Genomic DNA, 21,929 nt, shown 5'->3' on the forward strand with positions numbered 1-21,929 from the left:
ACCGAATAATGAAGGACGGCTGGACTCTACGTCCTGTAGCTCTTAGCAGGAGAGACTTCCATCCTCAGGGTGCATGTAGGTTCTTACTTTGTCACTCCTTAAGAGGTGAGAAGGGCTGGCTTTATAACTGGCAGCGAGACACTCCATCACCAACATTGAATTCTGCCCGCAATCTTGGTCATTTACTGTTTTTTGTATTCCCCTGCCAGCAGTGTTGGATGGTAGAGGAGCCCATAAAATGCAGAGACTAACCTTTCTACTGTTTTCCTTGACTGCCCTGACTTGCCTGAAGTTTTATCAGGCCAGATTAGGCAGCTTGCCAGACATGGGGTCTTTTGAATCCCTTGATGTGTTGGAACTGCCTGTATTTTTAGCAAGGGCCAGCATTTGGATCGGCCAGCAGCTCTTTAAGCTTGGGTTTACTCCTGATATTGGCACAAAAGTCCCATTGTAAAGCTTTTAACGTTTCTTCCAGATTGTGCAGCAGCCATTGGGACCATGAGCGGTCTCCCACTGACATTTTAGCCAGGGGACATGGGGACCACAGGTCTCCGCAAAATCCAAATCCATATTCGAGGCCTTTGATCAGGGAGCTAAAAGTGCCTTTGATAGCTTGATGAACCTTGATGGCTAGTTTACTGGACCTCCTCCACTGCTATTTTGACCACTTTTCATGGGAGCATTGAGTTCTGCTTTGTCACCAGGATGTTCTTCCCTGGTGAGGTCAGAAAGGGATACATTTCCACAGATAAAACTTACGTGATAACATAAGAACATAAGAAATAGGAGCAGGAGTAGGCCATCTAGCCCTTCGAGCCTGCCCCGCCATTCAATAAGATCATGGCTGATCTGTTGTAGCTCAGTTCCACTTTCCCGCCCTCTCCCCATAACCCTTAATCCCCTCTCTTATCAAGAACCCATCAACCCGCTTCTTAAAAATATTTAGCGAGGCAGCCTCCACCACTTCAACGGGCAGAGAATTCCAGAGATTCACCACCCTTTGAGTGAAGAAGTTCCTCCTCAACTCCGTTCTAAACCGCCTCCCCTTTATCTTGAGGCTGTGCCCCCTAGTCCTACTGTCTTTTTTGAGCCGGAAGAGTCTCTCCACCTCTATCCTATCCATCCCATTCATCATCTTATACGTCTCAATGAGATCTCCCCTCATTCTTCTAAACTCTAACGAGTACAAGCCTAGTTTATTCAGCCTCTCCTCATAGCTCAACCCCCTCAACTCCGGTATCAGCCTAGTAAACCTCCTCTGCACTCCCTCCAGGGCCAAAATATCCTTGCGCAGGTGCGGCGCCCAAAACTGCACACAGTACTCCAGCTGCGGCCTCACCAATGCCCTATACAGCTGCAGCAAGACCTCCCTACTTTTATATTCAATCCCCCTCGCTATGAAGGCCAGCATCCCATTCGCCTTCCTGACCACCTGCTGCACCTGCAAGCTGGGTTTTTGCGACTCATGCACAAGGACCCCGAGGTCCCTCTGCACCGTCGCCTGCTGCAGTTTTTCGCCACGTAAGTAATAGTCCTTCCTACCATTCTTCCTACCAAAGTGGACCACCTCACACTTGCCAACATTAAATTCCATTTGCCATTTCCTGGCCCATTCGCCCAGCCTATCTAGATCCTTCTGCAGACTCTCCACATGCAGCAGGTGAGGTGGTGACATATTGGATTCTGTGGTGGGGGAACTTTCCGACCATTTCCGTTGTTGGGATCATCTGACCCTACAGATGGCGGGCAGCCACTGTCCCCAGCAGCAGAGGATGCGAACCACAGGAAACTCTTGACAGCGGTAGGACTGAAAGATCCTGCTATTGGCCAACGGCAGGCCACCTCCACTGCCACAAAACTGGTTAATTTTTGGATAAGTGTGAGGTTATTCACTTTAGCAAAAACAAGAAGGCAGATTACTACCTGAGTGGCTGTAAGTTGGGAGAGGGACATGTGCAGCAGAACCTGGGTGTCCTTGTGCATCAGTCACTGAAGTTAAGCATGCAGGTGCAGCAGGCAGTAAAGAAGGCAAATGGCATGTTGCCCTTCGTTATGAGAGGTTTCGTGTACAGGAGCAGGGATGTGTTGTTGCAACTATTCAGGGCCTTGGTGAGGCCACACCTACAGTATTGTGTGCAGTTTTGGTCTCCTTTTCTGAGGAAGGATGTTCTTGCTCTCGAGGGAAAGCAGCAAAGGTTTACCAGGCTGATTTCTGGGATGGCAGGAGTAATGTATGAGGAGAGATTGTCTATGTTAGGATTGTTTTCACTTGAGTTCAGATGAATGAGGGGGGGAATCTCAAAGTGACTTATAAAATTCTAACAGGTCTACACAGGATAGATGCATAAGAACATAAGAAATAGGAGCAGGAGTAGGCCATCTAGCCCTTCAAGCCTGCCCCGCCATTCAATAAGATCATGGCTGATCTGTTGTGGCTCAGTTCCACTTTCCCGCCCTCTCCCCATAACCCTTAATCCCCTCTCTTATCAAGAACCCATCAACCCGCTTCTTAAAAATATTTAGCGAGGCAGCCTCCACCACTTCAACGGGCAGAGAATTCCAGAGATTCACCACCCTTTGAGTGAAGAAGTTCCTCCTCAACTCCGTTCTAAACCGCCTCCCCTTTATCTTGAGGCTGTGCCCCCTAGTCCTAGTGTCTTTTTTGAGCAGGAAGAGTCTCTCCACCTCTATCCTATCCATCCCATTCATCATCTTATACGTCTCAATGAGATCTCCCCTCATTCTTCTAAACTCTAACGAGTACAAGCCTAGTTTATTCAGCCTCTCCTCATAGCTCAATCCCCTCAACTCCGGTATCAGCCTAGTAAACCTCCTCTGCACTCCCTCCAGGGCCAAAATATCCTTGCGCAGGTGCGGCGCCCAAAACTGCACACAGTACTCCAGCTGCGGCCTCACCAATGCCCTATACAGCTGCAGCAAGACCTCCCTACTTTTATATTCAATCCCCCTCGCTATGAAGGCCAGCATCCCATTTGCCTTCCTGACCACCTGCTGCACCTGCAAGCTGGGTTTTTGCGACTCATGCACAAGGACAAGATGCAGGAAGGATGTTTCCAATGGTGGGGGAGTCCAGAACCAGGGGTCATAGTCTGAGGATTCAGGGGAGGTGAGGAGCCATTTCTTCACCCAAAGAGTGATGAGCCTGTGGAATTCATTATCACAGGAAGTAGTTGATGCAAAAACATTGAATGCCTTCAAAAGGCAGTTAGATATCGCACTTGGGCAAATGGAATCAAAGGTTATGTGGAAAAAGCAGGATTAGGCTATTGAGTTGGATGATCAGCCATGATCGTAATGAATGGTGGGGCAGGCTCAAAGGGCCTCCTCCTGCTCCTATGTTTGTATGTTTAAAACATGTCATGAGAGTGAGGTGAAAAATCCCACCCTCTGTAACTGCATAGTCAGGAAGCGGAAATTCTTCCTGTTGAGATAGTTGAGGAGATGTTCTGTAGAGACAGACAAAGAAAAGCAAATGCCATTACTTGCATCCTGGGCCTTGGAAAAGCCTGCAACTTAATTAAACTAAATGCCTCTACTTTACTGTGATGCCAAAAACGATGAACTCCCCTGCTTATTTACATGATGAATATGTACCTATACTGCAATCTGGTAGATATTACAAATATCACAATGCCTGCTTTTCTGTATCATAAAAGATGCCGGCAGCATAGTTTATATAGATGTTTCTTACCTTAGAAACATCTATATAATCTGTGCTGCCGGCATATTCTGTGGAGCTGGGGGTGGAGGTAATATCCGGATGGCTGTGTTCTCCTTAAGTGCTGTCTGGCTATCCATCTGCTGCTCTTCTGTGGCCATTATAACTGCACAGAAAGGATATGCTCAACTGAGAACATCATAACTGCTGTTGACAAGTTCTGACAGTAGACTAGGATTGGGGGCAAAACAAAAATCTGCTGGTGTGGTCTGACCCTGTCAGGAGCAGTGAGAAACAAGTCTGTGCGACACAAGTCCATGTATGTCGGTAGAAAGAAAGTGCTGCAAATAGTGTTTCCCCCGCAGTAAAAAATGCTCATAATTGTCCCCAGACTTTTCAGTTTCAGAAATTCTTCACTCCTGCAGTTGTGTCTTATAACTTTCCAAGTTACCTTTAGTACTCTGTAGATACAAAAACACTGGAAATACTGAACAGCAGTGCCACTGGCCTCCATTATAACGCATGTAATTAAGGACATTCAAGACCTTACAGCTGGATTGTGGGAAGAAGCTAAAAGCCTGAAGAATTGCAAAGGGAGTCATGTTGTGGAAAACCTAAATGGAAATTTATGCCCAATTTAAATTCCACACAATCTTGTCCTGATCATGCAGCAAAGCTCACCTTGGAATTGCACACCCCCAAAAGATAATTTCATGAGACAACATTTTGAGTTCTCTTATTGCAATTATTTAATTATTTAATGATGAAATAACCATTATTGAGATACTACTTCACAGTATTGCTGCTATAGGCTCCTTATCTTGCCATCCCTTATGGAAAAATAAAGAGTCAATCAGAATATCAGTCAAGTATTGTAAAGAAACTTCTACCAATTCAGTTTGTGAAGAAGCCACCATCAAATTTCCTAGAATATCCACAATTGGTGGCAGCTGAGTGTTGACTTCCTGTGAAGAAAAGTAAGAAAAAACATGTAACATTCGGTCTAAAATACAGTATCTTCCATAACCTATTTCTTTTTCAGTTTTCTTCCAAAGGGCAAGAACTCAAAAGCCAAGGAGTGCCCAGCTCTGAGACAGCATGTTTATGTTCCAACAGTGAGTACCAGGGATATGGTTGAATCTGAAGGTGGAACATCACATCTAAATTTGACCCAATTCTTTTAATTTAAATTTATTTATCAGTGTCACAAACAGGATTACATTAACACTGCAATGAAATCAATGTGAAAATCCCCTAGTCGCCACAATCGACTTTTCGGGTACACTGATGGAAAAATTAGCATAGAAAATTCACCTAACCAGCAAGTCATTCAGACTGTAGGAGGAAACTGGAACACCTGGAGGAAACCCATGCAGACACAGGGAGAATCTGCAGACTCCACAGACACACTGACCCAAGCTGGGAATCGAACTCGAGTCCCTGGCACTGTGAGGCAGCAGTGCTAACCACTGTGCCACCACTGCATGCTCACATACTTGCCAGCAGATAAGAATGTTAACTGATATTTTCCCCCCTCGCATGGGAAGAAATCACTGCAACGTATTACACTCCTATCTGAGGTTTCATAATAGATTCAGTAATATGAAAATAACCCTTAATTTTCCTTGGATGCTCTGCTGCAGTGGCATCACCATAACTTAACTGGAAGTACAACAGAAATAAGGCTTCCAACGTATTTTCGATGCAGTTACAACAGTACAGCAACTTAGAGTCCAGGGTAATTCAGGGACATAGTTTATGAAGTAGGTCCTTAAGAAACGCAAAAGGGAAATTGTCATTAATTTGGGCAAGTATAGTTTTTTTGCTAAATAAGACGGTGATGATGTGGGTGTCAAACCACCCTGACCTCAACAATGAGGCCAGGAGAATTTGACTCTCATATTTGATCTGCGTGCATCTGAGCAGTTACCTTCCTAAAATGGAGAGAAGCTACAGCTGGCTGGTGGACAGGAACAGCATGCACAAGCCACAGGAAGCTGCTGGTGGGTACTAAAGGAATCCCCGATGCAAAGGTAAGCCCCAAGGAAAGAATAATGGCACACTCAGTTAATTAATGGAGAGGTTCTAGAGCATGGGAGGCCTTAACTTTTCTTGTAAGGTCACTTGATCTATCTTTAAACAAAGACCCACCAGAAATCTGTAGGTGTCCTTTCTGTCTCCTCAGAAGGGCATGTTAAAATGGAGTGTGAAAGGGAGTGTGACATGGCAGACAATGTCCCATGGCAAACCCAGCTGTCTGCTGACCTGATTTCCACTAGGGTTAGAATTATAGCTTACACGTTGAGTTATGTCTACATTTCCTTGATTTAAATGTCAATGACTAAAAATGAAATTCAATTTGATGTGGGATGGAATGATACTCTAGTATTCAATATCATTTAATAATAAATCTTCTGGATATTTAGAAATGCTTTACACTGGACACCATTGAAAATCTTTATATAAAAGGGCCAACATAATGAAGCACCATATGGAATTGAATGTTTCCTGATGTCAGGTTGAATTTGAGAATTCTGTTTATGTGCAGAGAATATATGGCAATATTCATTTTGTTTTTTTCACCCCCAGTCAAAATGAATCAACCATTGCCTGTTGGAAATCTTAATATGTCCGTTTCAGTTTTATTTCAAATAACCATTGAAGGGTGGGCGTGTGAGTAGAAAGGTGGTGGTGGGTGTCGGGGGTGGGGCATGGGTACACAAGTGACAAGAAAGTCCTAAGCGAAGCTTATGAGGCAACGCACACACACATTACAAAGTACATGCAAAACCCACAGGACAGATTTCTCACTTATTGTTCCGCCGATGCTATGAATGGATAATTTTGTTGGCGACATCCAAAGTCTCGGAGGAGGTCTTTCATCTAAGTAATTAGCTCTGGTTTCTGGTTCCTCAGGTGCACAACCACAAATGTCTTTTTGCACTGCATCCTTTGCTATTTTCCGGCGGAAAATGTCTTCCGGTTGTTGCTTATCCGTGCCTAACCAACAACCCCTGAAAGCAATTCAGAAAATATAGCAAACAATTAAGTTGTATGTTCTCAGAGATGATTTGCCAGATCATGAAATGTTTTGCTTAATTACAGCATTTCTGATGTTGCAGCGAGTCAGCACCCACAACAACAGCCGGTAATCTATTCCAGAATCTCATTATAGTCCCTGGGGAAAAAACTGTCTCATATCCACATAAGTCCCGCTTTTGCATAGATTGGATTTATGATCCATTGTTCTCCACAATATGTTAAAGTACAATAATCTATTAATTGTCTCTTTCATTATTTTATAGATCTCTATCAGATTTGTTCATTGTTCCACATCCTGCAACTAGTGGTGCATGAGACTTGCTTATGTTAGTTTTCATAGCTGGTTTAATCTGGAACAGGTTACAATTTTATTGCCGGAGGCTATAGCATGAAGGGCGCCACTCTGTAACAAGTGTGTCTGAACAGGCATCTCTTCCTGTTCTTACCACCTGTATTGGAAGGATTTGCAAATTGATAGACAGATAGTGACTCAAGTCTGGAATTAAACCCAGGTCCCTGGTGCTGCGAGGCACCAGTGCTAACCATTATGCCACTCAGTTATAAACAAATATTATAAAATCCAGGCCTGTTCTAGGAATGTGGAGGGTAATGAGATGGTCTAGTAGAAGTTTTCTAGATGAGAGGTTTTGGTCTGGATCGAGAAAACCATTCCCTCAGGTGAGAGGGTCAATAATCAGATTCATAGATTCAAAACCATTGGCAAAACAGAATGGGGAGGTAGAGTTGTTGGGACTCAGTATGCTCTACCTGGAAAAGTGGTGGTCACTGATTCCACAGGTAATTTTAAAAGGGTATTATTGGGCAGGTACTCCATGAGGAATTAAAAAGTATGGACAAAAAGCAGGGATGATGAGCTAAATGGCTTCCTCCGGCACTGACGGCTTCTGTAATTCTATGATTCTATAATACTCTTTAGTAATGGATGCACAATAAAACCTGTTCTCTATATTTCTTTATTTTCAACTGTGGGTTTGAATAGTAGAGAAAGGTATTATAGTGAGATACAATAAAACAAACAAAAGCAGAAAAAGTAGTAAAATTGAATTGGGGAAAATAAAAAGAGATGGGAGAGGGGTGCGATTTTCCCAGCCCGTTTCTGGGAGATATCAGCAAAGGCCATTTCGTGGAATCTCTGTTGGGAGCTATGGCCTCCATGTGTCTCTGGGGCAAAAATTATTAGCGTCATCAGCACGGAGTTGATTTCAATATTTAGATTCCAATTTGCATTTGATTAGCGGGCTCAGGGCTGAAATCTCCAGGCCCGCTAGTGTCTCCCCATCCCACCAGGAGTGGCTCACTCCAGTGGGGTTTACATAGCTCTACATGAATAGGGAACAGGCAGTCCGACCCTGCTGGAGGAAACAAAGGCCATCGAGCCCACCCAGGAAGTCGGAGATATGGAGGGTGCCCCCTGGGCAGTGCCAGACTGGCCTCCCCAGCAATGCCCTCTAGGCATTGAGCATTGCCAAGGGGGTAGGGCCAGAGGGGACGGAGCCTGTTACGTAGGCGGGGCTATTGGGGCAATTGGTGGGGATGGGGTCTCGCTGACACTCTACAGAGGGATTGGTGGCACAGGGAGGGCAGTGATTGGGGCTGGTTGTCCGGGCGGTGGTGGCGGAGGGGGATGGTGTCGGGCTGGCCCAGAGAGTTCTGGGAGGCCAGTGATCAGTGGAGGTGGGGGGGAAGGGTGGTCAGAGGAGCAGCGATGGGACATTGCAGGACTAGCCAGTGATTGGGACACTGGCAGTGCAGGGCCACTGCGCATGGGCCGATCTCTGAGCTGAGATTGGCACATGCATGGTGGCCCACTCAATGCTCTGCTGCCAGCCCCTCCAGCAGGAACAGACCCCACCCGCTGATTCTCAGAGTAACTTCCATTAGGGCACTCTGCAGTGCTCAGAGTGTGCGAGATCCAACCTGAAAATCCCGCAAAAAAAAACTAGTAGGAGTTACTCCAGTTTTCAAGCAAATAGGGGGCTTGGAGATGGGTATTAGAGCAAGATACAATAAGGACAGGTCCACAGTTTGTTTTGGGAGAATCCTAGCCAGAATGAGGAAAAGGGTAGTAAAGTTAAATTTTTTTAAAAAATTATATTGCAAGTACATATGAGTTCTGTTTGGATAATAATATGGTGCTGATGCTAGTTCTGACTTCTGTCATTTTACTTCAGAATCATAATGTGTGTGGTTCTGCCACTTTGGTAAAAAATCCCTGACAAAAATTTGGCATGGGGACAAAGTATGACTTGTTGGAACATTTGGGGCTGATGCAAGTCTTGGAGAACAGTTTATTGTGCAACTAATGTTGTATTTACTTTAATTAAGAGTCAGCTTTGTTCATTTGGCAGACTTGTTCTCTCCAAGTCGGAAGATTATGTGTTCAAGCTCCATTTCAGAACTGGAGGCCGTATCCTAGGTTACTACTTCAGTATAGCATAGTGAGAATGATACATTGTCGGAAATGTGGCACTGCAAAGGAAATGCTAAAGTCTTTGCTATCTTTCAGTTGAATGTTGTTTTTAAGACTAGAGAATTGTCTTGGCTAATTTTCTTTCCGCTATCAAATATGGCTTAATGGGGCTTTGTTTATTTTTGTTTCTATGCAAATCACTTCTTCTCAAGGGCAATTAGGAATGGACAACAAATGACCTTGCCAGTTATGGTCACACCCCACTAATGAATCTAAAAAGAAATCATGTCTCAAAATATTTTGCATACAATTTGCGTTATGTATGCACGTCTGGCAGTGATTTGCATGTAAACAGCAAAGATAACAATTATGTTACATTTTGTTGCTCAGTAGTACAGAACTTGAGTATTGCTGAAAGAAAGATACACTGTCAAAGCATTCCATCATGCACTCATCAGGACAGATCCAAAATTGTCAAATTCCAAAGGGAGCAACAATTTATACAACATGAGCAAAGGGTGTTGATTGGCTGACAATCTATCATAAAACCTCTACAGTGCAGAAGGAAGCCATTCAGCCTATTGAGTCTGCACAACAACAATCCCATTCAGGCCCTCTCCCCATTACCTCACACGTTTACCCTGCTAATCTCTCTAACCTATGCTTCCCAGGACACTAAGGGGCAATTGAGCATGGTCAATGCACCTAACCTGCACATCTTTGGACTTAGCTCTGATTGTTCAAGGCATTGCCATGGAGATGAACCAGGAAACCATTGTTCCTCAAGTTTCTCTTTAATCAAAAAAGGCACAATGCCTGCACATGTTCCTTTTTCTTTGCAGAGGACAGATGGCTGTGGAGGAATATATGTTGCTTCTAGCGAACATAAGTGAGCTATGTTGTGAGCCCAACTGCCCAATCAAATCAAATATTAATTTGGTTGTTAGTGTCATTCTTAGCACACTTGGGATTATGCAGAAAGTGCTGTTCAATCACAGAATCATATCTGATGTTATACATTATGAACTGAGTTTTGGAAGCATAGGCTGGTTGAGTACAATCAGTTCTCTGTCCATTAGGAGAGTCGAAGGGACACATTGTTTGATATGATCCCCAGTCATTAGCTATATTTGATGAAACTGATTTTCCAGACACAACAGATGAAACACTGCAGAAGTACGCTCTTCCTGAATGCAGTCAAATCTGTATTCCTGGGTTCAACTTATTAACGCAGCTTCAGCAGTAGATACTGGAATTCCTTTTGGAATGGACATGCCCACAAAAATGAGAAATGGAAGTAAACCATTTCCTGACAGCAATTTGAAACAAAGCTGCTGTCTAAAAGGAACAGGCTGAGGGTCCACAGCCATTCAGATTGTAGTCGCTGGACCTGAAAGTGAAAGACTTAGCAATGAGGTTACCGGCAGGGCCATGTCTGCTTGTCTATTTTGTGCATTAGGAGGAAACTACTAATGCACAAGAGGCAGAGATTTCATCTCTGCAAGGCAGAGATACAGTAAAATTATGCTGCAAGCATTTTGAATTTTCATTAAAGACAGTGTGGGGAAAGAGGTGTCAGCTGAATTGAAAATCAGCCAACGACATTGTCCTTTAATCCTGTGGTTTGACTTTTATCTCAACATTGCAGATAGGTTCGGCTAATTCCTTCCTTTGACTTGTCTGTGGTGCAAATTTACCAGATCGATCTTTACCTTTGCAGAGGGACCTCGGGGTCCTTGTGCATGAGTCGCAAAAACCCAGCTTGCAGATGCAGCAGGTGGTCAGGAAGGTGAATGGAATGCTGGCCTTCATAGCGAGGGGGATTGAATATAAAAGTAGGGAGGTCTTGCTGCAGCTGTATAGGGCATTGGTGAGGCCGCAGCTGGAGTACTGTGTGCAGTTTTGGGCGCCGCACCTGCGCAAGGATATTTTGGCCTTGGAGGGAGTGCAGAGGAGGTTTACTAGGCTGATACCGGAGTTGAGGGGGTTGAGCTATGAGGAGAGGCTGAATAAACTGGGCTTGTACTCGTTAGAGTTTAGAAGAATGAGGGGAGATCTCATTGAGACGTATAAGATGATGAATGGGATGGATAGGATAGAGGTGGAGAGACTCTTCCGGCTCAAAAAAGACAGTAGGACTAGGGGGCACAGCCTCAAGATAAAGGGGGGGGCGGTTTAGAACGGAGTTGAGGAGGAACTTCTTCACTCAAAGGGTGGTGAATCTCTGGAATTCTCTGCCCGTTGAAGTGGTGGAGGCTGCCTCGCTAAATATTTTTAAGACACGGGTTGATGGGTTTTTGATAAGAGAGGGGATTAAGGGTTATGGGGAGACGGCGGGAAAGTGGAACTGAGCAGCGACAGATCAGCCATGATCTTATTGAATGGCGGGGCAGGCTCGAAGGGCTGGATGGCCTACTCCTGCTCCTATTTCTTATGTTCTTATGTTTGCTTTTATGAAAAACAGGTTTGTTCGCAGGAGCTTTTAGTAGGTGGTACTGAATTATATGTATGAAGGATCTTCATAAAGTGTTGCAAATGCTATTTCCCCAAATTATATTTTTGAAATAATCGATACAGAAGTGTAAAAATTAATCAGTGTTAACCTGATTGTGAATTACACCAGTAGTATTTTTAAAGTTCTATTAAAGTTTGAATGATAGAGTAACACTAAATGTACTTGTCTTACAACATGCTTACCTCTGAGGATCACAGGTTTGTTTTTGACGAAGTACCTCGTTCTTATGTTTCAGAAAATCTTCTGAATGATTATACACAGCACTAAGATGAAGATCCAGACTATCTTTAGGTGCCTGTTAGAACAATGTGCACAGCCTTCAAAACTATACAAAGTCAGTAACTTGACTGTGAACTGTAGAAGTGTTAATTAAAATAAGTGTTTTAATTTCAACTATATTCAAAAAGGCACTTTCTGCATGTTTACATTATTCAACCTTATAATTAATGGAATTTAATCCCAAATGTGTTTTGGAGGTATTTGGATGATAGGGTGAGATGACTTGAGTATAGGAATAGGGATGTTTTACTGCAGTTGTATAGGACGTTGGTGAGGCCACACCTGGAGTATTGTGTGCAGTTTTGGTGTCCTTATCTGAGGAAGGATGTCCTTGCTGTAGAGGGAGTGCAGCGAATGTTTACCACACTGATTCCTGGAATGCCAAGTCTATCATATGAGGAGAGACTAGGATTGGTTAGGATATTATTTATTGGAGATTAGAAGCATGAGAGTGGATCTCATAGAAACTTGTAAAATTCTAACAGGATTAGCTATACAGGATAGATTCATAAAAAATGTTCCTGGTGGTGGGGGTGTCCAGATAGCTTGAGGGATAAGGGGTAAACCTTTTAGGACAGAGGTGAGGAAAAATTTCTTCACTCAGAGGGTGATGAATCTGTGAATTCACTACCACAGAAAGTAGTTGAGGCCAAAACATTGTGTGATTTCAAAAAATCAGATATAGCTCTTGGGGCTGAAAGGATCAAGGGATATGGGGGGAAGGAGGGATATTGAATTTGATGATCAGCCATGATCAGAATGAGGAAGGATGAGACGGGGCAGGCTCAAAGGTCCAAAAGGCCTAATCCTGCTTCTATTTTCTATGTTTCTATCTTCTTATCTGATCCCAGGGGCCAATTAACCCCTGGAAACAAAGCAGAGGAAAATTTGTTATGACTCCATCCCCTTTGCATTGCCTCAGCACTTCTTGTGCTGCTTGGAGCAGGCATGCTTGGTTGCAGCTAAAATGAATGGGAACAAGCGTTATCTCAATGTGGAAAGGATATAGCAGTAGTGTTGTAATCACCTCTGCCACCACTCTCCTCTATTTATGCTGGACTGATATCCATCAATGTGTATATTGACAGATGTGAGCCTCAGGTCTTCCAGTCAACTTCAAACAATATCAATGCTGCAGCCATTAGACTTTTACCTCTGTACAAGACCTTTTTAAAGGGAGGGCCAGCTTCTTAGGTATGTGAGCTGATTTAAAAGCCCTAAATCTACAAATGCAGGAAAATTTCAGTTTGATTTTGGTCAAGTGACTGCATTTTGACTGGACTCTGCATGACTTGTGCTCAAGTGAGGTGGGTGATTGGATGAAAATTGTCCCTATTATTTAATAGAGAACACTGTCACAGAAGAATATTCAGTACTGTTAAGTGTGAGCAATATTGGAAAGTGATTTTCTACTTGGCAGGCTTTTAGGCAGGTATTCAATGGTAATTGTCTTCAATTACTACCCAAATGTTAAAGCTACATTTTCTCATAACAGTGATAAAGATTATGAAGGACATAGATCAGGTACCATCATTTGCACCAAAACTCCAAGCCAAAGTTTTAAGATCAACACTAGTAAATCTAATAGGAAATTCAGGAGAGTAGTTGAAATGTGGAACACTCTAGCACAAGGAGTAGTCCAAGCAAATGCCATTGATGCATTTAAGAGGATGCTAGATAAACACATGATGGAGAAAGGAACATAAGGATATATTGACAGGGATAAATGAAGAAGGGGATTTGTGTGTAACATTATCACTGGCATTGACCAGTTCGATCAAATCGCCTGCATGTTCTATGTAATTCAATGTAAAGTACCCAGCTGAGAGTAAATTAGGATATCCAATCAGGTTTCAGACAAGAACAACAGACAAAATACATTTCTTGACTTTCTATATAATACCAAAACTTGGACATATTCACAGATTTGAGGGGGTAGGTGTGAGGCATGTATGTGATACCATCATGAGGTGCAGCATTACATCTTGGCATTAGAACTGCCAAGCTAATGATATGAGGGAATATTTCTGCAAGGCCATAAATTTACAGGAAACAAATGATGTTCAAGTGATTGTTGAAATCTTGAGGGATGCCTCTCTATACCCCAGCCTCAATAGCTTAAAGAGACAACAGCACCAATTTGCCACTCAAGGAGATACAACAGTGGATCAAGTCTCCTTTGCAGAAGATATGACTATGTTGAGGGCTTACACTGTAGTTCAGTCTGGATATTCTTTATGTTGTAGGTTGGACAATGTTGCACACATCTTAATTGATCATAATGTCACAAAATGTAGAATTGTGGCATTGTGTTGTACATTCTCAGACAACATCTTCAGCACCTGCACACAGGTTCCATGCTCTGCTGACTGATAAAAGCTAGATTTTTGAAATTTGGGCCTACAGTTTCCTTACCTCATGGCAAACAGGTCCTTCCTCTCTGGCCAGAAGCATCTGTCAACCTATTTTTCATTCCAGTTCATGCATAATCATGTTCTTTATTTAAATCTGGAACATTAACTTATGCCCTTTAAATTAACAGTTCAGAATCACTTATTATCTTATACATGTTTTTAAGTGTAATTCATGGAGTAAATTTTGACTTTGTTCAACAGCACAAAATGGGAATCAGTGGGGTACTATACCTCCCTTTTGATTTTAGATATACTGAAGTCATTAAGGATAAATATGAGCAGATATTTGAAGGAAACAAATGATTTCCTATCATCTATATTTCCCCACAAACCAAAATCAACCTTGTATATAGCTATTCCAAGAATTCATAGTAGTGGAACTTAATTGAATTCATCCAGCCAATAAATGATTTAATTATTCTGTTGGAGAGCAAGTTATACTGTTGTGTGAAGCCTGTATTGGAGGAGCAACATTTCCAATATTCTGCTTAGTTTCGGTCGCCAAGACATTCAAACCATGGAGTTATTTTACTGCAGAAACACAGCTGGTCCCTGGCATCAAAGGATTCTGCGTGGATCACCTTCAGTGGGCCTCATTTGTAGTAGTCTTGTCAGCAACCTCCCAATTTCACTTTATGGATGACAGTAATTTACCCACCTCCATAGTAAATGGATGTTAGATTTACTGCAGATTGGTGTATTCTATCCATTTTATACCTTGGGATTATAGATGTAAATTCCTTTGTTTGCATTTGATATAGTTACTGCTGCATTGAGTCGACTCCATGGATCTTCCTGTTGAGCTAAGTGAGTTGGTTTTACGTACTGATGACCCTGTAGGAAAATGAAAATGCAAAACATCAAGGAGATCACAACACTGCTCTTTATAACATGTTTACTGAGAAAAATATTTAACGTATTGGGTGAACTGAACTCTCCTTTCCAGAACTACAATCAGATTTGAAACCAGCTCAGCTTAATAAGATCAAATTTCTTCTGTGGAGTAACTGCAAAGCCTAAATTCCATTTTTGCTTGGCAATTTAAGCCCAGTTCTCAGCCGGTGACTCTTTAATTAACTGAAAGTATGAGAAAAATTGATATGAACAAAAATTATTGTATTTTCAATAAATCAATTTATACAGCACTATGCACATTAGCTGCTGAAACTGTGATTCTCCCACACACAAGCAAGCTGCATGCCCATGTTGATAAATACATACCAAGATCCTCCCTGAATAATTAGATACTGCAAGTAGCTGTGTACATACTGCCTGAAGATTTAATTTATGTCCAGGAAGATTTAAAATATTTACAAGAAGTCTGAAAGAATGCCAGAAATAATTTTAGAACAAAAAACTTGTCTAAAGGGAATTGCTTGATAGAGCAGACGCAGCACAGTTTCATTAAAGGGAAGTCGTGTCTGACAAATTTACTGGAGTTCTATGAGGATGTGTCTAGGGCGGTGGATAGAGGAGAGCCGGTGGATGTGGTCTTTCTGGATTTTCAGAAGGCGTTTGACAAAGTACCTCACAAGAGGTTATTGCAGAAGGTCGAGGGACATGGAGTTGGGGGTAGGGTGTTAGCGTGGATAGAGGATTGGTTGTCAAATAGGAGGCAGACAGTGGGGGTCAACGGGTGCTATTCGGATTGGCGGATGGTGACTAGTGGAGTGCCCCAGGGGTCGGTGCTGGGGCCTCAGCTTTTTACTCTTTATATAGATGATCTGGAGGAGGGAACCGAGTGTAGGGTGTCGAAATTTGCTGATGACACCAAGATTGGGGGAACGGCAAATTGTGCGAAGGGTGTGGAGAGTCTGCAGAAGGATCTAGATAGGCTGGGTGAATGGGCCAGGAAATGGCAAATGGAATTTAATGTTGGCAAGTGTGAGGTGGTCCACTTTGGTAGGAAGAATGGTAGGAAGGATTATTACTTACGTGGAGAAAAACTGCAGCAGGCGACGGTGCAGAGGGACCTCGGGGTCCTTGTGCATGAGTCACAAAAACCCAGCTTGCAGGTGCAGCAGGTGGTCAGGAAGGCGAATGGGATGCTGGCCTTCATAGCGAGGGGGATTGAATATAAAAGTAGGGAGGTCTTGCTGCAGCTGTATAGGGCATTGGTGAGGCCGCAGCTGGAGTACTGTGTGCAGTTTTGGGCGCTGCACCTGCGCAAAGATATTTTGGCCTTGGAGGGAGTGCAGAGGAGGTTTACTAGGCTGATACCGGAGTTGAGGGGGTTGAGCTATGAGGAGAGGCTGAATAAACTGGGCTTGTACTCGTTAGAGTTTAGAAGAATGAGGGGAGATCTCATTGAGACGTATAAGATGATGAATGGGATGGATAGGATAGAGGTGGAGAGACTCTTCCGGCTCAAAAAAGACAGTAGGACTAGGGGGCATAGCCTCAAGATAAAGGGGGGGCGGTTTAGAACGGAGTTGAGGAGGAACTTCTTCACTCAAAGGGTGGTGAATCTCTGGAATTCTCTGCCCGTTGAAGTGGTGGAGGCTGCCTCGCTAAATATTTTTAAGACGCGGGTTGATGGGTTTTTGATAAGAGAGGGGATTAAGGGTTATGGGGAGAGGGCGGGAAAGTGGAACTGAGCCACGACAGATCAGCCATGATCTTATTGAATGGCGGGGCAGGCTCGAAGGGCTAGATGGCCTACTCCTGCTCCTATTTCTTATGTTCTTATGTTCTTAAATATCTAATAACTGTAGGAGAAAGGAGAACTGAGGAATGGAAAGAGGTCTACGGTTCTGAGGTCCTAAGAAGAGTAGGGAATAACACTGAGTTGTCTACTGAGAATGGTGGAGTCCTCATGAAGGAGTTTTGCTGCTAATGCACCTTCATGCCTCTTTGTAAATGAGAAGAACTGGTAGGATGCAGCTTTGGAAAGCTATTATAACAAGAAAGTTTGGGCAAGTACTGATCAGAACAGCACTGATAAAGTACAACACAAGAAATTTTGGAGGCCCGAAGGCAATATGTGGAATAATCTTCTGACAAGATTTCTCTCATTTGCTGACTAGGAAATGAGGGACTGATTGTAGGAGACTTCCAAATGTAGAAGAGCTACTCAAATGTTTCACAAGCCTGCGTGTTACAGAAAGTTAGAAGCTGCATGATAAAATGGTTGGCAGAAAAGAGGAAGCTAAACTTCTTGAAAGCCACTTTAGGAATGAATGGGAGAGTTTCATCAACAGGCAGATTAGCGACATACATTCTGGATGAGGAAAGATTAAAGCTGGAGTAATGAAAGAAAGGAAGACTTGTATTTATACAGTAATTTTCACATGGTCTTGGTATCCTTTCTAAAGCAAGTCATAGTCTTGGTATCCTTTCTAAAGTAGAATGGATACCAAGACCATGAAGAATACAGAAGAGATTCACTAAGGTGATAACAAGGACCAGAACGTTAATTAAGAAAAACTAAAGTACATTCTACTAGTGTCCTAAAAATGATTTGTATGGGTTTAAAATTTATTTTGCTCCTGCCTCCCTAATTTGTGAAATATAGGTCATGCCCTCCCTTTTTACAGATGTTTTTTAAATCTTTTCCTTCCTAAACGATCTGGGAATATTAATCTCTAAGTCTCTGCTTCCTTTCAAATGTTCCCATTTAGTATATATTATACATTCCTTCACAATGCATTATCTCATCATTTTCACAGGATCCCTACAGTGCCCAGCAAGTTTGTACTGATTCTTTGACAGAGGTCTTCCCTTCCTCTCTCACCCTCTAACCCTACACGTTTATAATAACTAATCTACCTAAACTACACATCCTGGGACACTAAGGGGCAACTTAGTACCTAACCAGCACATCTTTTGGACAGTGGGAGAAAACCAGAGCACCCAGAGGGCATGCAGGCACAGGGAGAACGTGCAGACTCCACAGACAGTCATCCAAGGTTGGAATTGAACCTGGTTCCCTGGTGCTGTGAGCCTTCAGTGCTATCTATTGTGCCCACCCTACATTTTTTGCATTAAGTTTCCTCTGACATGTATTAGTCCAGGATATTAAGTTGTCCGATTCTTCCTGACGTCTCTTATCATTCTCTTCATAGTTGACCACATACAAAAACACAAAACGCTGCAAAATCTCAGCAGGTCTGACAGCATCTATGGAGAAAGAATACAGCCAATGTTTCGAGTCTGGATAAAAGTCCAGCTCTGCCTTCAAACTTTGGAGCAGGACTTGAATCCAGAACCTTTTAAACTTTATTTATTAGTGTCACAAATAGGGTCACATTAACTTTGGAATGAAGTTGCTGTGAAAATCCCCCAGTCACCACATTCTGGCGCCTGTTTGGGGACACTGAGGGAGAATTTAGCTTGGCCAATAACCAGCACATCTTTTGGACTGTGGGAGGAAACTGAAGCAGAGGTAAAGACTGGGTGGCATGGACAAGTTGGGCCAAAGGACCTGTTTCAGTGCTGTAAACCTCTATGACTATGACACCTGGAGGAAACCCACGCAGACATGGGGAGAACGTGCAAACCCAAGATGGGAGTTGAACCTGGGTCCCTGGCACTGAGGCAGCAGTGCTAATCATTGTGCCACCATGCCATCCTGTGATAAACCTCATGATAATCACAAGAATGCCACCCCACTGAACCAGGACCGATAGCCTTGGGACAGCTATTGGAACGTTTACCTAAAACAATCATCCTCTGTGTCCAGCTTTCAAACCAAGCAACTATTGGAGGCACTTTGAAAAACAATGCTGAATAAATTGGAATATTGTGGGAGGGAAGTGGGGGTCTGAAACTAAGCTGCGATCTGTAGTGCCATTCTGAGTGCTTTTCCGTTTCCCCTCCCCTACACTGGATTAAAATGTAAAGTTCCATCATGATATCGTTTTTTTTTGCAACAAAAGTTAATAGACGGGCACATAATTAATAGAATGTCCTTGTGGAATCTGCAAGTAAAAACCTAGTCGTTTTGCATTTGGACATCTTGTCGCCACCGTGCGTATTTCATGCACTTTTTATCATAGCTAATCCACCTAACCTACTCATTTTGGGACACTGCATCAGTGAGCTCATCAAATGCTGAACTTTATTTTAACAAAGTTAGCCAAATTGTCCAAATTATACATATATACATTTATGTATGTATAAAGGAGAAATCCAAAATAAGATGCAAGGAGCAAATGTGCAAAGTGCGAGGTCATAGAAATGATAATGTGATTGTAATACCTGCGTGGCTTTTCTCCGACCCCTGAAATCATCATCGTTTTCAAATCTTGGGAATGGGAATGGGTCCCTGGTTTCCGGCATTTCTCAGCGAACTGGTGGCAGCTGCAGAATTCTGAGGGCAAGAAATCTCCCTAACCTTAATGCAGTTGCGTTGTAATTTGTTTATAGTGTTACAGCCCGTTGCCAGGTTATCACGTATCAGAATCTCTATGGTTACCACGCCAGTGTTCTCTCTACTGCCTTCTAGTGAATACCACGAGGACTCGCTGTCCATATGTTTATAGTTTAGGAAAATAAAGGGCTAGAAACAAGCACTGTAAAATGATGGAAACATTCAGCGTTGTATAAAGCTATTCTGTCTGTCCCACTTTCCCCTCATGGCCTTGTACCTACCTCTGCGTTCACTCCTTCCATGCTCTTCTCTTAAGGGATGCAAAGGTTTCTACTTCATCCACTCTCTTTGGCAAAGCAGCAAACGCTGTAAACTATGTCTAAGTAAATTGTTCACCCATTTTCACTCTCCTGTCAAAGGAGATGGCCTATCCTACATTAGTCACCTTATGTCACAAATGTTTGATTATAAACCCTTGTCATGCTGTCTTGTACAGTCAAAATAGCACAAACATCTCAAATTTCTTCTCTATAGCTCTAGGTCCTTATCCTCAGATGGGATATCTTGTACATTCCCTAAATATTTGAGCGGCACAGTGGATGGCACTGCTGCCTCACAGCTCCAGGGACCTGGGTTCAATTCCCGGCTTGGGTCACTGTCTGTGTGGAGTCTGAACATTCTTCCTGTGTCCATATGGGTTTCTTCTGGGTGCTCTGGTTTACTCCCACAGTCCAAAGGTGTGCGGGTTAGATTGATTGGCCATGCTAAGTTGTCCCTTCGTGTCCTGAGGTGTGTAGGTTAGAGGGATTAGCAGGGTAAATATTGCCTTTTAGAGCCCTGAGATGCGTAGGTTAGAGGGATTAGCGGATAAATACGTAGGGATATGGAGGTAAAGCCTGGTGGGATTGTGGTTGGTGCAGACTTGATGGGCCAAATGGCCTCTTTCTGCACTGGAGGGTTTCTATGATTCTGTGATATAGTTCAGACCTCCTTACTCAAGGAGGGATATAATAGCACTGGAAGCAGTTCAGAGAAGGCTCACCAGGCCTGGGATTCCTGGGATGATGGGTTTGTATTATGAGGAAAGATTGAGGAGGTTAGGCTCATTGGATTTTAGAAGAATGAAAGATGATCTTTTTGGAACCTTTAAAATTCTGAGGGGGCTTGAGGGTACTTCCTCGTCCAGAAGGAGAATAAACAGTTTAAAAATAAGGGTACTTCCATTTAAGATGGAGGGGAAGAAAAATGTCTTCCCTCAGAATCATTAGTGCGTTAATTTCTCTTCCACTGAAAGCAATGAAGGTTGAGTCATTGAATATATCTAAGGCTGAATTAGACAGGTTTTTGGTTGACAAAAGAGTTAAAGATTCTGAGTAGCAACCAGGAAAGAGGTCACAATCAGATAAGCTATGATCTTTTTGAATGGTGAGCATATTCGATGGACCAAACCATTTTCTTATTATTCTGTTTCTTATTATCTTGAGTGAGATTTTACAACCTCATCGCCCCAAAACCATAAAATCCCACCCAAGATCAATGGACCTTTCCATAGTCTGCCCCCATCTGCTCCAATTCCCATGTCGGGCGGGATAGTAAAATTCCAGCCATTATCTTCTAATATAGGCAACGGTTCTTTATAAAGGAAGATTTGCGTTTAACTAAGGCATTTCATAACCTCAGTATAACATGTTGTTGTTGTTATTGTATAAGGAAGAGTTTCAGAGGTTTTGGTGGAATTTTCTCAATTTTTCACAGTGTGGAAGCAGGCAGGAAAATGGTGTGTAGCTCGTTGGCCCCAACGGTGGATTCCTCTGCTGTTTTACAAGCAACATAGAAAAAAATCCAAAGGACGGTTTCCACAATATCAGAGTTCACCGCACCAGCAACTTAGGAGTTAAAAGATCGCCCTTATAAAGAGTGCCCCGATACGTAACAACAAAAATAGAATGTTCCCCTGAACACCACCGCTCTGTATACCTCCCACCCTGAACACTCACAGACCCTGAACACCAGCCTTCCCACAATGGAACCCTTGCCCAACTGCAGAACACGACCAGAGAATCCTCTGTCACTCCCCACAGAACATCCCCCCGCATGCATGCAACCCCATGGAATACACCCTCAGCCCTGCCCCAGAAACTTCTGCCTGGCACTGCTCCCTGGCACTGCACTCAAGCAGTATCAAGGGGCAGTGCCCAGGCATGACCCTCTCTTTTCCTTGAATTAAACACTCGCCTGAACTCCTCTGGCAGTTTCTG

General features: G+C 43.1%; 1 protein-coding gene across 2 annotated transcripts; it reads right to left on the reverse strand.

Moving 5' to 3' along the window:
- Positions 1–4,481: 4,481 nt before the first annotated feature.
- cfap276 (cilia and flagella associated protein 276) lies at positions 4,482–19,704 on the reverse strand. 2 transcript variants are annotated; one of them, XM_080209850.1, is made up of 5 exons: positions 19,560–19,704; positions 15,078–15,194; positions 11,850–11,962; positions 6,491–6,693; positions 4,482–4,644 (listed from the first exon to the last, which is right to left on the reverse strand). In XM_080209850.1, exons 1-5 carry the CDS (start codon positions 19,638–19,640, stop codon positions 4,574–4,576), a joined length of 585 nt encoding a protein of 194 aa, XP_080065976.1. In that variant the 5' UTR covers positions 19,641–19,704; the 3' UTR covers positions 4,482–4,573. The 2 variants fall into 2 exon arrangements, with proteins under 2 accessions (XP_080065976.1, XP_080065975.1); XM_080209849.1 differs by lacking the exon at positions 4,482–4,644 and having other exon boundaries at positions 5,894–6,693.
- Positions 19,705–21,929: the final 2,225 nt, after the last annotated feature.

This window comes from Carcharhinus amblyrhynchos, chromosome 22 (assembly GCF_965287045.1).
Source record: "Carcharhinus amblyrhynchos chromosome 22, sCarAmb.v2.hapA, whole genome shotgun sequence".
Lineage (NCBI taxonomy): Eukaryota > Metazoa > Chordata > Chondrichthyes > Carcharhiniformes > Carcharhinidae > Carcharhinus > Carcharhinus amblyrhynchos.